This window comes from Chinchilla lanigera, unplaced genomic scaffold (assembly GCF_000276665.1).
Source record: "Chinchilla lanigera isolate Chin_1 unplaced genomic scaffold, ChiLan1.0 scaffold00023, whole genome shotgun sequence".
In the NCBI taxonomy this organism is placed as follows: Eukaryota; Metazoa; Chordata; class Mammalia; order Rodentia; family Chinchillidae; genus Chinchilla; species Chinchilla lanigera.
In genome coordinates this window covers 11,958,601-11,972,950 of record NW_004955424.1, presented here as the reverse complement: position 1 = coordinate 11,972,950, position 14,350 = coordinate 11,958,601, and the positions used below count along the sequence as shown (strand labels likewise).

Here is a 14,350-nt window from a genome sequence, read left to right as displayed (position 1 = left end):
GACGCTCACAACTGCTCATCTGTTTCTGATCACTAGTTTTGCCTTTTCTTACAGTGTCATCTAAGTAGAAAAATTGAGAGTGTCTCTTTCCAAATGTGGTTTCTTTGATTTAGTACACTGTTTATGAGATTCATGGACATCACTGGGTGGATCAATCATTCATTCCCTCGTGTTGCTAAGGTACTATTCTGCTTTTGAATTTTGAACAGAGCTGTCGTAAACATTTTTTGCATTTGGGTTTTTACCAGAACATCCTTTTATTTTGCTTGGAGTAGAGTTGCTTCAAGGTAGTTGTGGGGCAAGGGAAAACTGGGAAACTTCCAGTGTATACTGTTTACATCTCTGTCAACAAGGAACATGAGTTCCAATTGCTCACATCTTCATTAGCACTCAATATTATCAGGGTTGATGCGTTTTGTTTCCTTCAGTAAGGGTTGAACCCAGGGCCTTCACGCTGGCCTATATCCTCAGACTTCGTCATTTTTTAATTTGAGATAGGGGCGTGCTAAGTTGCGCAGGCTAAGTTTTAACTTGCCATCCTCCCACCTCGGCTTTGCAGTGTGCTGGGATTTATCGTAGCTATGGTTATAAAGAGGTTGAGTGTCTTACTGTTTTTAAAAAGTTTTCGGGACATAATTGAAAATATAATACACTGTACCTATTTATAAATTAACCAATTAGATGTGTTGATCTGTACGCACCCATGTAGTCATTACAATCAAAGTAGAACATATCTGCTACCCCAGTGTTTCCTCCTGCTCTTTTGCAGTTCGTTCTTTGCACACCAGGCCCCTTATCCCAGCAACCTCTGATCTGCTGTCACTATAGATTAATTTTACATAAATAGAATCATGCTGCATGTACTGTTAATGGTTAGATGCTTTTATTCAGCATTTTAAGATTCATCCATGTTACTGTATGTAGAATAGCAGATTCCTTTTTTTTTTTTTTTTTTTTTTTTGTCTTTTTGAGACAGGGTCTCGATAATGCACCTCAGGCTGACCTTGAGCTCACTTTGTAGCCCAGGCTGGTCTTGAACTCACAACGATTCTCCTGTCTCAGCCTCCCGGTGCTGGGATTACAGGCTTGCACCACCACACCCGGCAGGAGTTAGATTTTCTGCCTTTTTTTGGGGGTGGGGTGGGGGTGGGGTACCGGGAATCAAACTCGGGACCTTGTGCTTGCTAGGCAGGTGCTGTACCGCTGAGCCATATCCCCAGCCCCAGATTCCTTTTATTAATAAATTGCATTTCATTGCAGATACCTTTATATATGACAGCTTATCCATTCACTTGAACATGTGCATTTTTTCCAGCTTTTAATGTTACAAACAAGCTGGTATGTATGACTTTTTCAATGTGTTTTAATCAACTTTACTGAGGCACAATTTTTACTGTATAAAATGTACTTTTATAAAGTGCTTTGACATGTTCCTATGATCGTGTAACACCACAGCAAGATACAAAACACTGGGCTTCACCTTGAAGTTTCATCCCAACATCCCACATAATCACTAATTTGCTTTTAGTCACTCTGAATTTGTCATTCCTAGAATTTTGTAGAAATGGAATCCTTCAATACTGTAATTTTATATTCTCTGGTTTTGATCAGTATATTTTGTAGATTGATAGTTGAACAATCTAGTTCATTTTCTCTGTATTACTGAGTATTTCATTGTCTTGAGTTTTCCACAATTTATCCATTGATATGCTATTGGGCTTTTATAATTCTCACCTGTTAGAAGTAAAGTTAATAGGAACTTTCACATATAAACAGGAGGACAGTGCTCAGGGTGCCCTTGGACTTGGCCAGTTCTTCCCACCTTTCTCACTTGAGGTTGTCAAGAATAACTACAATGGGTGGGAATGCAACGTTTTACAATAAAGAGGGAGTAGGCTAGGCTCTGTTCCATTTGCCTCTAGTAATAGGTTGTAGTTTGTTTTATCCCAGTATGCCATGTTGCCTCCAGGGTATAAACCAGAGGGTGGGCTGCTTTTTGGGATCCCTAGCTATGGTGGAAAAGAAGTATTTGGAGAAGAGCTTCTATCCACTGTGGACAGCTTTCCTGAATCTTGGGAGACAAGCTTGCAATAAATCCCAGGCTTCTGTGGTGCCTCTTTACGTATCTCTAGTTGTGTATGGAATGTTCTGTTCCATTGCATTCAGACATGTTGCTAATCAGTGCAGGGTGAACTTGCTTTTCACAAGCCTTTGCACGGACATGTTTGCAGTACTCCTAAGTAGATACTGAGGAGTGGAACTACTGAATGAGGTAAGTATATGTTTAACATTTTTGAAGAAATGACCTTCTTGAAAGTGGTGATAGCATTTTATATTCAGAACAGCAACATAGGTTTTCAATTCTGCATCTTTACATTTTAGCCATTATGTGGGTATGGAGTATTATCTTGTATTTTAAATTTGTATTTCCCACCTGATTAATAATAAGAATCTTTCTTTTTGTGAAGTGTCAGTTATGTCATCTACTCAATTGTTTTTGCGCTTTAGTTTAGTTTTTTTTTTTTTTTAAATACAATCTGGATGCATCGTCAGAATGAATTTAAAAAGAAAATACAGCCTGGTGATACAGCTCAGTGGCAGAATGCTTGTGTACAAGCCCCTAGGTTGGCGCACAGCACTGGGAAAAAAAAAAGAAAAAAGAAAAAAAGAATGTTGTCTATACAATCCCCGAGAATACTGTTTTTGTGCCTGGAGTGCTCTCTTCCAGGTATACTGACTTCGCTTTCAGACGTTCTCCGATCATTGTTTCAGGTAACCCTTTTTGGTCGATGTTTCTAAACACCCTATTTAGAGGAGTTACACCAGCAACATCGCATCACCCCTCATTTTTTTTTTTCATAGCACATACGCACCAGCTATATTCTCTCTGCAAAGTATTGAGAAGCCCTAACTATAATTAAAATGGAAATTACTTTATAGCCTCTTCACCACCCTTTTGGAGGCTTATACTAAAGATTACACATCAAATTTCGGAGCCTTCTCCAGATAGGCTGGCTTTATGCCTGTATTTTTCCGGTTTGTCCCGGAAGCAAATCACTGAGCAGAGTCGGCCCATGACCCTCCGTAATTGACTGACTGCTGGGAAAGCACGAAGCAAACTGAGTCCCGCTTGTCCTTACAGTGAACTGTGGAATCTCGAGCAGTGGAAACCCACGTAAGAGTTCATCTTAACACTTTATATAGGAAGGAGTCCAGACGTCTCGCGATAGCCCCAACGGAAGTTAAGCCCTCGACTTCCAACGGTGGCTGGTGCCTCCTTTCCGCCTCCGCCGGAAGTGATGTAATAACACCGGTTCTTTGCGTCGGCTAACAGGTCTCAGACTTGCACGTTAAGAGAATGGACCAATGCGACTACAAACTAGAAAGACAGGGCGACCCGAGCCGGCTAATCAGGAAACGGGCTCCGGAGGGCGGGGACTAGGCACCACTTCCGGAAGTTAAGGGATTTGTTTCCGAGGGGAAGATCGTCCCTGCAGGCGGACAGCGGACTGTGAGTTTTGTAGCAGGAGTGGATAGGTGTGGGAAGTTCCAACCCCAGTAGCTTTAACAGTTTTCTAGGAGTAGTACCAGTGTTTCCTCAGCAGATGTTTATCACGTGCCTACCATGGTTGGCCCTGGGAATGCGGCATGGAAATGACAGCGTCTCTGTTCCAAGAAATATAGTCTAGCAAGGAGACAAACTAACAAGCCCATAGGGCGCCGTGTCGCTTGCCTGTGAATCTAGGGGTTCGAGGCCTGCCTAGATAACACAGTGAGACACTGTCTCAAACAGAACAGCACGAATAGGCGCATGATTAACGTGCTCACTACTAAGAAGGAGCTGGTATAACAGAGGTACAAACCCCGAGCTCTTATTGCTCTAGTAAGTGGACCCCGAAGGCAGGAGGAAGGAATGAGTCAGCAAAAGACATGAAAAAGAGAAACTACCTGTTCAGTGGGTTTGTGACTGGAAGCTGATTGTGGTAGAAGAGGTAAGCAGCTCCCAGATCTTAGAGATGGGACAACTTGACATGAAGTTGGGGCTTTGTTTTCAGAATGCAGAAGTGAACAGTCTTATCTATGTTTTGAAAGGATCACTGTGACTGCGGGTGGAAGTTGGATGACAGGAAGGCAGGGGTTTCAGTGAGGACACCACTCTTAGGAGGCCACTGCTATAGAAGAAGGGAAGTAAGTGGTAGAGGGTGTGCGAAAGAAACGGATGGATCAAAATCTATTTAGGTGTCAAAAATTCAAGACTATGGGGATTAGATGTGGAATTTGAAAGATAGATGTATTAGTCCATTTTCTGTTGCTCATAACAATATCTTAGATGGAGTGAGTTATAAAGAAAAGTGATTAATTTTATCTAACAGTTCTGGTCCAGGGGCAGTATTTAGTGGTGTCATTGCTGAATACAGCCTAAGAGAGGCTGCATAGGGTGTCATATGACAAGAGACAAAGGAGATGATCTAGTCAAATTGGCTTGTAGAGATGAATCACTCTGGAGATAAACCTTTGGTACATTTATGAAGACCCAGTCCTAATCACCTTTTCAAGGCCCCACCTGTTCCCATCTCTAAATATCTTATAATGGAAATTAAATTTCGACATGAGTTTCACAGAGGAGAAGCCATATAACAATATCCAAAAATGATTCTAAATTTTCTGGCCTAAGTAAGTGAATTACACTAAATAAGAACTAACTATTTTGAGGTTTTTAATGTTTCCTCTGTGTTAAAAGAATAGACAATTTTTTTTTCCTTCCCTAACTGTAAGTTCTCATGTTTTTTTGTGAGTTCCCTGTTGAAAATTCACAACATACACCACAAAATAATATTTTGAGTTTTTGTTTGTTTTGAGAAGGTCTCACTATGTAGCCAGGCTGGCCTTAAATTCTCAGTGATCTTCCTGCCTCAGCCTCCTGGATGCTGGAACTACAGATGTGTGTCATCATGCCCAGTGAGAATTTTTCTTTTTAAATCCAGACATTAAAAATCACCTAATAAGCCAGACATGTGGTCCATGCCTATAGGCTCAGCACTCTGGCAGGCTGAGGCAGGGGGATTGAAAATTCAAGCCCAGACCCGGGCATTTTACCAACTTAGCAAGACCCAGTCTCAAAAAAAAAAAAAATGGCAGATGTAACTCCATGTGAAGACATTGAGTTCAATTCTGCCAGTTTGGGAAAAAAACCATCTAGTCATTAATCAAGATGACTGTTTAGGTATTTCAAGTCTTTTTTTTCTCCCTGTGTATCTTTTTGTGTAATTGGTATTATACTGAGTATAACTTTTGGTATCCATTTTTTAAATTAGATATGAATATGACTAAAGATTGTACTGCTGTGTTCCAGGATATTTACAAATATTATTTTTTCCTTTTTCACAACAGAAATATTAAGATACAATTCCAACAAATCAGAGATAACTTTTTAACTTTTTGCTGTTTTCAGTTTTTTTCTTTATATGCAGCTTTTCAAAAACCCTAAAATTCAACCATATTTCGTTTTGTTTTCCATCAAAGTGTTTAATGTTACTGCTATTTTCACAAATCATCAACAGTACAGTTTTTTGTTCTGTGTTTAGTTCTGGGCACTGAACCCTTGGCCTTTGTGCTGAGCTATATCCTGCCCTTTTTATTTCATTTTGAACCTGGTCTTGCTAAGTCACTAAATTGTTTAGACTGGGTATGAACTTGTGTTCCTCCTGCCTCAGTTTTTCAGAGTGCTGGGATTATAGATCTGTACCAACAAGCCTTACTAAGTGTGCAGTTTTTAATGATTGTTTAATCATAACTAATCCTGTCATTGGCTAGATAGGTTCTTAACCTTTCACTGTTAAGATACTGCACGTCTTATTATAACACCCAAATTTTGAATTAATTCTTTGAGAAAGAGTCCTAGAAATGGAGCCTACAGAGAAAAAGGATGAAATGAATTTAGAAAATGGCCCCACTAAAGTATTAACTGTTTAAAAACTATTAACTGTTTGGGGCCAAGGATGTACTGTAGTTAGGTGGTAGAGCACACACTTGTCATGTGAGGGCCTAGGTTAAATGCCCAGGACCCCCTAAAAAAAGTTAAAGTTGTTTTCAAAAATCAGATTTTAGAGTACTCAGCTTTCCATTCAAATATCTAGTTACCTCTTTCTGTTTATTCAGATTACCTTTTATATTGCCTTCCCCCACCATCCCCAGTGCTGGGAATAGAGCCCAGGACCTTCAGCATGCTAGGCCAGCAGTTCTGTCACTGAGTGACATCCCTACCCTGTACTTTTATGTCTCTGTATACTTTTGTCTCCCTCTTCTTCCCTTTTATGCCTACCTGTTCTTCTCTGCTAAACTATGTCTAAGAAAGGACCAGTATTATTATTTTTTTTAACAATTGTATTTTCTCTGCTAACTCCCATGCATGGGGTGAATGTCTGGGTCAAGTGTGATGCTTTATACTTTGCAATTATTTTTTGTTTGTTAGTTTTTTTGTTGTTGTTGAGACAGGGTCTCGCTGTGTAGTTCAGGATGGCCTTGAACTTGCAGCAATCCCCTTGCCTCAGCTTTCTAAGTGCCACCATGCTCTCCTTTACAATTATTTTCTTAATATTTGTGTCCAGGTCCTGCTAAAATGGAAATAAAATAGTGAGATCAGAAAGTTAAAGAGCTAAGTTTGATTAATACCGTAGTTAGCCTATATTCCACAACTTCCTAATATTTTGTTCCTGGTTGTCTGATGGGCAGGCAGTCCCTCAGTCATGTGTATGAGCCTCTCATCTGGACAGACAAAGGATCGGATAGCTCCTGTGACCCTTTCCCATCAATGGGAAAAGAACTAGAAACACCTCAACAGGGTTAAGAAGAAAGCATGAGGAAGCCACATGTGTTTGGGAATAGGTTTTTCTAGTTTAACAGCTCTGTTGGCTCATACTAACAATTAGTTTCACTTGTTAGCAAAGCTATTTTTTTTTAAAGAGATAATGTTAAATTTTGTATTTTATTTTGTTTTGTTTTATTTGAGACAGGGTTTTGCTATTCTGTCTGGGCCAGCCCTGAACTCACTATGTAGCCCAGACTGGCCTTGAACCTCCAGGCTCAGCCTTCCAAGTGCTAGGATTACAGACTTGCACCACAATGCTAAGCTAATGTTAACTTTTAAACAAAAGAAATCTGTTAGTCTTTTTAGGTTTGGTGCAGCAGAATCCTGTTTGTCTATGAAATGCAGTTAACACATCAGCTGGACCTGTTTCCAGAATGTAGGGTGACCCTTCTGTTATTTAAAGATGTGAAAAATGCTGGAGACTTGAGGAAAAAGGCCATGGAAGGCAGCATTGACGGGTCATTAATAAATCCTACAGTGGTAAGTACGAAGTATGGAACTGAGTGAAACTTAAGGGAATTTTCAGAATGTTAATTTCTCATGATGTAGTTTAGGCTAAAATGCTACCACCTTTAGGTGAAAAGTTCTTGTCCAAGTCAGACTTAGCCAGCCTTGAATTTGACAATGAATGGAAGCAGAAGTGCCAGGCTCTGCCCTAAGGAAAAGAAAAGGTCGTGGTGTAGCTTTGACCACAGTTGTGATCTAGCACATGCCCAGCTGTCCAGCATCCCATCTGTGAAATGAGGATTCTGAACAAGACAGTGTCTGAGAAGGTATGGCCCAGTGGTTAAGAGCACACACTTTGGGACTTAATCCAACTTGCCACATACTATGACTCTGAGTAAGTTAGAGCAAACACTTACATAGCGCTTACACTATCCGTAGCATTGTACTTAGTACTTTATGTAACCTAACTCACCTCATCTTCAGCAGCCTCACCAAGTAAGTACTATTACTTTTAGGCCTAACAGATAAAACACTAGGAACTTACCCAAGTTCTCAGGGTGGTAAGTGACGGAGCTGGGACTTAACCTACATGTGGTTTACCTCTCAAGGACTTCATCTTTTACATGTGAATAATACTGAATTCATTGACTAATTTGAGCACTAAAGACAATACAGGTGAAATGTTAGACTATAGCATTTCCCATATTAGTCCACAATAATGTTATTTTAAAATCTTTCTACTGTTTAAGTTCCTTGAAGCTTTAAGAGTCTGACTTTTTTTTTTAACTACCTGGACCTTCAGATTATAATTTTGAAAATATATTGCATATGAGTCTGATGAAGTAAAACAACTACATACCAAAGCTACCGTAAGATAGGAGTATATCTTTAGATTCTCTCAAATTCTCCCCGTGTAATCTTTTTTTTCTCCCTTGTAATTATTTATATTCTCTTTGGTAGATTGTTGACCCATTTCAGATACTTGTGGCAGCAAACAAAGCAGTTCACCTCTACAAACTGGGAAGAATGAAGACACGAACTCTATATACTGAAATTATTTTCAACCTGTCCCCAAATAACAACGTAATGTGGAGCTTACTGACTTTATTTCTGTTGACTTTGTCATAATAACATATGTCTTCTCTAATGTTGGGGTGGAGGTTAAATTCTGGGAAAGCAGTTGCTAGTAATAAACTAAAATAATCACAAAGAGAGCTCTGCCCTGAGATTGAGGTTTAGCACTATGTAGACAAATAAGCTTTGGAGTCAGTTTCTGTCTGAGTAAAGCAAAAGTTTGGTTAAATTAAATAAAGCTAATTTTACCTGCCCTTCTTACCATGTAAGGTCAGGAAGATCTCTCAAGTATTTTTGCTTAAGAGATTGACAGAAATCCAAATGATAAAAATTAGGCATAGACATTTTCTACATTGATGTATGTCTTTCACTCTCCTGTAAACTCCTTGAGGGAATGGTACATGGCTTTTTCATATACAGTTCCAGGAACTTTATGGTTCCTAGAGCAGTCTTGAATCCATGCTCACTCACATACCAAGTGCACAGGAAGATTTCATGGTTGGTTTCTTTGTTGTTTTTTTTTTTTTTTTTTTGTAGTGGGAATTGAACTCATGACCTTGCGCTTGCCAGGCAAGTGCTTGTGCTGCTGAGCTATATCCCTGGCCCCTCATGGTTTGAAATACTTGTAGGGATACTTTTCTTAATAAACATTCTTGAGCTAATAACATTCTTCATGCATGTAAGACATGAAAAAAATGACTTATTGCTGGTGGGTTTCAGTATTACTAGTACTATTACTAGCACAACCAGATACTGGTATCATCAAGAGAAAATTAGGAATCTTATGGTTTGGTTAAAATAGAGATGATTGTGAAGTTTTAAAATGCAGTTATCTCAGCATAGTAATAAAAGTCCCCAGTACCTGTAATAAAATTTACCAGGTCATGATTGTTTCATAGAGATATTTTGAAATAATTCAGGACAATATTCCTGTTCCAGTTCTAGTTATAGACGCAAAAGAAGAAAATATATTTCTAAGGAGAGGCAGATAAAAAAAGACAAAAGTTAAGCTGCTCTAAGTTAAATGACACCATGGGAGTGTGAATGCACAGGAGGGAGGAGGCTGTGGTGGTGGCGGTGGCCCTGGGCCCTCAAGTGTGGCTTCGGCAGCCAGGCCTAGAAAGGGGGAAGGGACAGAGGACAAAGTGTAAGCATAAGCAGAAGAGTATGAAACACTGGCAGCCCCAGACCGACCCCAGACTGGCCAGAGCATATGGGTGGGAGGTCAGTTGGGCCAGAAGGGAGGTCTCTTTATGTGCAATGTGGAGAAGTGTGATCTTTTTTTTTTTTTTTTGGTTTTTCGGTTTTTCTCCGGTACCAGGAACCGAACTCACGACCTTGCACTTGCCAGGCAGGCGCTTTGCCGCTGAGCTAAATCCCCAGCCCCAAGAAGTGTGATCTTGACTTTGCAGGGGCAAGGTGCAGCTTTAAGCAGGCAAAACTTTAGAGGCCAAAACAGTAGATGCTGGGAAGGGATTATGGAGGGGAAAAACTAGGATATGAAAAACAGGAAGCACTTGACTAAGGAAGGAGGCACACAGAGAGATGTTTCGGATCTAGTTTATTCTTTTTTTTCCTTTTCCTTAGATATCAGAAGCTTTGAAAAAGTTTGGTGTCTCAGCAAATGACACATCAGTTCTAATTGTTTATGTTGAAGAGGGGGAAAAGCAAATAAATCAAGAGTACCTAATATCTCAAGTAGAAGGTCTTCAGGTTTCTCTGCAAAATCTTCCTGAAATAACAAATATTTCAGAAGTCAAAAAGGTTTGTAGATTTATATTTTTAGAGTTGACAGATGAATAATGCTGATTTATTGATCAACAGTGCACCTAAGTAGGCATGGTGGCACATGCCTATATTCCCAGCACTTTTGAAGCTGAGGCAGGAGGATCTCCATGAGTTCAAGGCCAGCCTGCATGACAGAGGGGATCCTGACTCAAACTAAACAAACAAACAAACAAAAAATGCACCTATTTGTTTGGCCTTTTAAGAAATGTTAATTTTTAAAATTATTTAAGAATAATTAGAGGTAGGAAGAGCTAGGAGGTACGTGTAAAGTACAATTAGAAATGTGTTGATAAAAATATTCTCCACTATAAGGTGAATATCTTTAGTTCTCAAGATTATGTAGTATGTTTAGAATGTTGGCTATAGTATGAAATTAGTATCTAGATGAATGCTTTTAAAATTGATACAAATACATTTTAATGTAGAGAGAACATTTTTATGTTCATAACTGCATTTTAAAGAAAATATTTGAGATAAGTAATGAATTTTCATCTGCTTTGAATATTTTAATGACATTCGTGATTCATGATTTCATACATTAACCCAATAATTGAATGAAAATTTCACTTATAAATGTTGGTAAAATAATAATTAGTAGTCCATGAATATGTCAGAGAAGTATTATTTGTCTCATTACAGGTATATAAACTGTCTTCACAAGAAGAAAGCATTGGGACATTATTGGATGGCATCATTTGTAGAATGTCAACAAAAGATGTTTTGTGAAATGTTAGAAATTTTAACAAATTTTCAGTATTAAACATTTTTATTATGTCTATATTTCTATATCTGTTCAAATATATTTTTATATAATTAGAGGAAAAATTGGAACCATTTTTGAGTGCTTACACTGCACTACATTCTTAGCAATTTTATATCCGTCAGTTCACATCCCACCCCTACTTCTGCCTACTCCAGCACTCCCCTTCCAAGCTTCTGGCTTTTGTTTCTCAGTATTTTATGTGTAAAAATTTATCTCACAGTAGGCCTACAAAGTAGATGGTGCTTTTACCCCCACTTTTTACAGGGCGCAACTAAAAACTCATAGAAATATTAAGTCACTTACTTAAGGTCACACAGCTAGTATAGTCATGTTTGATAAATGATTGGATTCTCTTGTCACCAATGTTCTTGATTGTGTCAGTCAAAGTAGATTTGGTCAAGACTTGACAAACTCGCTGGGCCTAGTGGTGCCCACCTGTGATCCCAGTGCTCAAGAGGCTAAGGCTCAAGGGAGCCTGGGCTGTATAGTGAGACCTTGTCTCAAAAAACAAAACAAACAAACAAAAAAAAGACTCAGCAAACTGGAGCTCTTCTGTGAAAAACAGCACATCAGAATTTTCCTCTTTGCAGACCATAATCCACTGCAGCTCCTCAACTACAAGTACCTAAGAAGCCACAGACAACACATAAAGACATGTTTGGGTCCCAGTCAACCTTGATATACAAAAACAAGTTGTGGGCAGGATCTGATTGAAGGTCTGTAGTTTGTGGATTTGTGAGTTAGTTAGGCTGCAGTGACAAACAGTTCCTAAAGCTAATTTTATGAATATAGCAGAAATTTGTGACTTACTTGTTCTGCGGAGCCAGCATGAATCAGCAGGAAGACTCACCATAGTGGCTTAGTAACCCAGCTACTTTATTTCAGCTTGTGTTCCTGTATCACTGCATAACTGGAGGGAGCATAGTGAGTTTATTAGTGGCTAGAAGCACCCATGTAGAAGTGACAGGTGTTGCTTATCTTTGTTTTTTGAGACAGGGTCTCACTACTAGTTCAGGCAATCCTCTTACCTCAGCCACTGGAATGCTGAGATTATAGGTGTGCCATGAACCTGGCAGATACTACTCATCTTGTTTGACAGGCGGAACCAGTCACATGACCACAGCACTTCACAAATGATAGGAAACTGTGATCTTACCATGTGCCGTGAGGTGGAGAGGTGAAAATCCTTAGGAACAATGACGCTGCCAACATTTCTTGCTTGTTTGGTGTGTTCCAGGCACTGTGCTGAGTACTTCCTGTGTACTGTCTCATTTAGTGTTTGTGACAGCCCAGATATTTATGTGAGGAAATAAATTTAATCTCTATTTCACACCTCTAAGTTAGTAAAAGTAGTTCAGTGACTATCACAGTACTTTTCACCTGAATTTACTATTAGTTGATACTTGCTACATTTCCTTGTTATTGCATTCCCCCCATCTGCCTGTTAATCCGTGTACACATGCATGCATGCGTGTACTGTGTGCTAAACTATTTCAAAGTAAATTGCTATTATGGCACTTCATCTTACATTGTGTTTAGTTGTCATATCAGACTTTAAATGAAGTCCTGTTTTTAAGTTGACATTTTTTAAAGACTATGGGATATCGTTCAGGACTCCATGTAATAGGTTGGTTCATGATTCCTCATTTTAAATAATTTAGGGACCATTAGCATTTATATGAAGAGTGTGTCCTCCCCACTGCATCTCATCAGGAGGTGCTTAATGACTGTTGGTTCCAGTACCAAGTGGGGCCGAGTTTGACCACTTGGCTAAGGTGCTGCTTTGACAGATCTCTGTAGTATAAAAGCATCCTTTCCTCCAAAGCTTAGAATTGAAGCTGACCTAAATCTCAGAATGCTATAGTCAGAATTAAAACTCAGATCTGAGTGGCCACAGATCATGTGCTCTTAATTAGTCCTTAATTCAGCTTCTTCTCAGGCTCAAAAACATTCTTTCTAGTTGATGTGCTGTATGCCACATACGAAATTGTTCTGTTTTTACATATTTATGCTGTTTTTAATTTTCCGATTTTCCTTTGCAAAAACAAAAAATCTTCATACATGTTTCTCTATTAGGATAGCCTCCCTGAAGTGTTAAGTCCAGAGTGGGGCCACTGCACTCCTCACAGTGGGGTGCAAGCACGCCCAACTCATAGCCATCTTGCAAGTGATGCCTGCTAACTTCTAAACGTGTTTGCATTTTGAAATGCAGGACTTGTAGTGAAATGGAACTCATGTTCAATTTGTACGTTATGAAGATAGATTGTGTTTCATTTCTTACCTATAAATAATGTCTTCAACTCCTTGTGAGCCTTTAAATCAAGAAAAATTGCTAAGTGTGGTGGCATACGCCTGTTATCTCTGCACTCTGGAGGCGGAGGCAAGAGGATTGCTAGAAATTCAAGGCCAGCCTGGGCTATATAGTGAGCTCATGCCAGCCTGAACTACATAATGAGAGCCTGTCTCACAAAAAAACAAAAAACCAAAAAAACAAAACTGCCATTCACTGGGAAAGAACATAAGGTCCCTGGTTTCTTAGTATTTTTGAGCCACTTTAGAGCAACACTCTTACTAAGAGTAGACAGGTAGGTCCCGAGCAGAAATGCTCCCTCAGCAAAAGCACACTGTTAATGGAGGGGATTAGGTATTGGAAGGAAAAGGGGTTGAGATTGTAGGTCACACCTATTTGGCTCCTTAGTCACAGGGTTTTACATTAAAGCCCAAAGCTGCCAGTGTGGAGTGTACTCTGGGATAAGGGGCGGAGGGGATATTGTGTTCAGGTGACATCACTCCTCCCTATCTCCCCAACCTTGGGAACAACCAAAGCAATGAGTAGCTGCAGTGGCTCTGTCTTTAGCCCCTCCTTCCCCAAGTTCTAGATTACATGAACTGCTGTAAGCCTTGAGCCTTCTTTTAAAAAAAAACCCAGTGGCTCACTGGCTCTGTCTAAGGTCTCTCCTACATCCACATGTGGCTTTACCCCTGATGGCGTGGTTCTGCGGTCCAGTGCCATGGGGAGCTATGCTGGCCCTAAAGCTGCTCCCCTGCTCCTGGTTTTGTTTTGTTGACCTCAGTGCTACTCAGTACACATGGGTCAGAATGAATACAGTTGTGTGTATACATCAGAGTTTCCTGTTCTGGGTGGTTTGATTTTGTTCTGTGTTGTTTTGTTTGAGACAGGGTCTAGCTATGCAGATTAGCTGTCCTCAAACTCACGGTGTAGGAGGCTGGCCTCAAATTGTGGCAATCCTCTTTGTAATGGGTTACCCTGAATAAAGAACCAAGACCAGAATCCAAAATTGGAATTTTAAGAGCCTTTATTAGCTGGGCCGGCGGCTGTCAGTCTATTCTCCATGCAGGGAGATGCTGAGCAGCCCCGAATCAAAGATAAGTTTGAGCTTTAGTCTTTC

The 14,350-nt window shown here is 39.7% G+C and overlaps 1 protein-coding gene across 5 annotated transcripts; it reads left to right on the top strand.

Moving 5' to 3' along the window:
• The first annotated feature begins 3,340 nt into the window (after positions 1-3,340).
• Tprkb (TP53RK binding protein) lies at positions 3,341-10,957 on the top strand. 5 transcript variants are annotated; one of them, XM_005385541.1, is made up of 6 exons: positions 3,341-3,511; positions 4,093-4,188; positions 7,166-7,348; positions 8,276-8,398; positions 9,977-10,153; positions 10,817-10,957. In XM_005385541.1, exons 3-6 carry the CDS (start codon positions 7,208-7,210, stop codon positions 10,901-10,903), a joined length of 528 nt encoding a protein of 175 aa, XP_005385598.1. In that variant the 5' UTR covers positions 3,341-3,511; positions 4,093-4,188; positions 7,166-7,207; the 3' UTR covers positions 10,904-10,957. The 5 variants fall into 5 exon arrangements, with proteins under 5 accessions (XP_005385598.1, XP_005385601.1, XP_005385596.1 ...); XM_005385544.1 differs by lacking the exon at positions 4,093-4,188 and having other exon boundaries at positions 7,175-7,348; XM_005385539.1 differs by lacking the exon at positions 4,093-4,188.
• Positions 10,958-14,350: the final 3,393 nt, after the last annotated feature.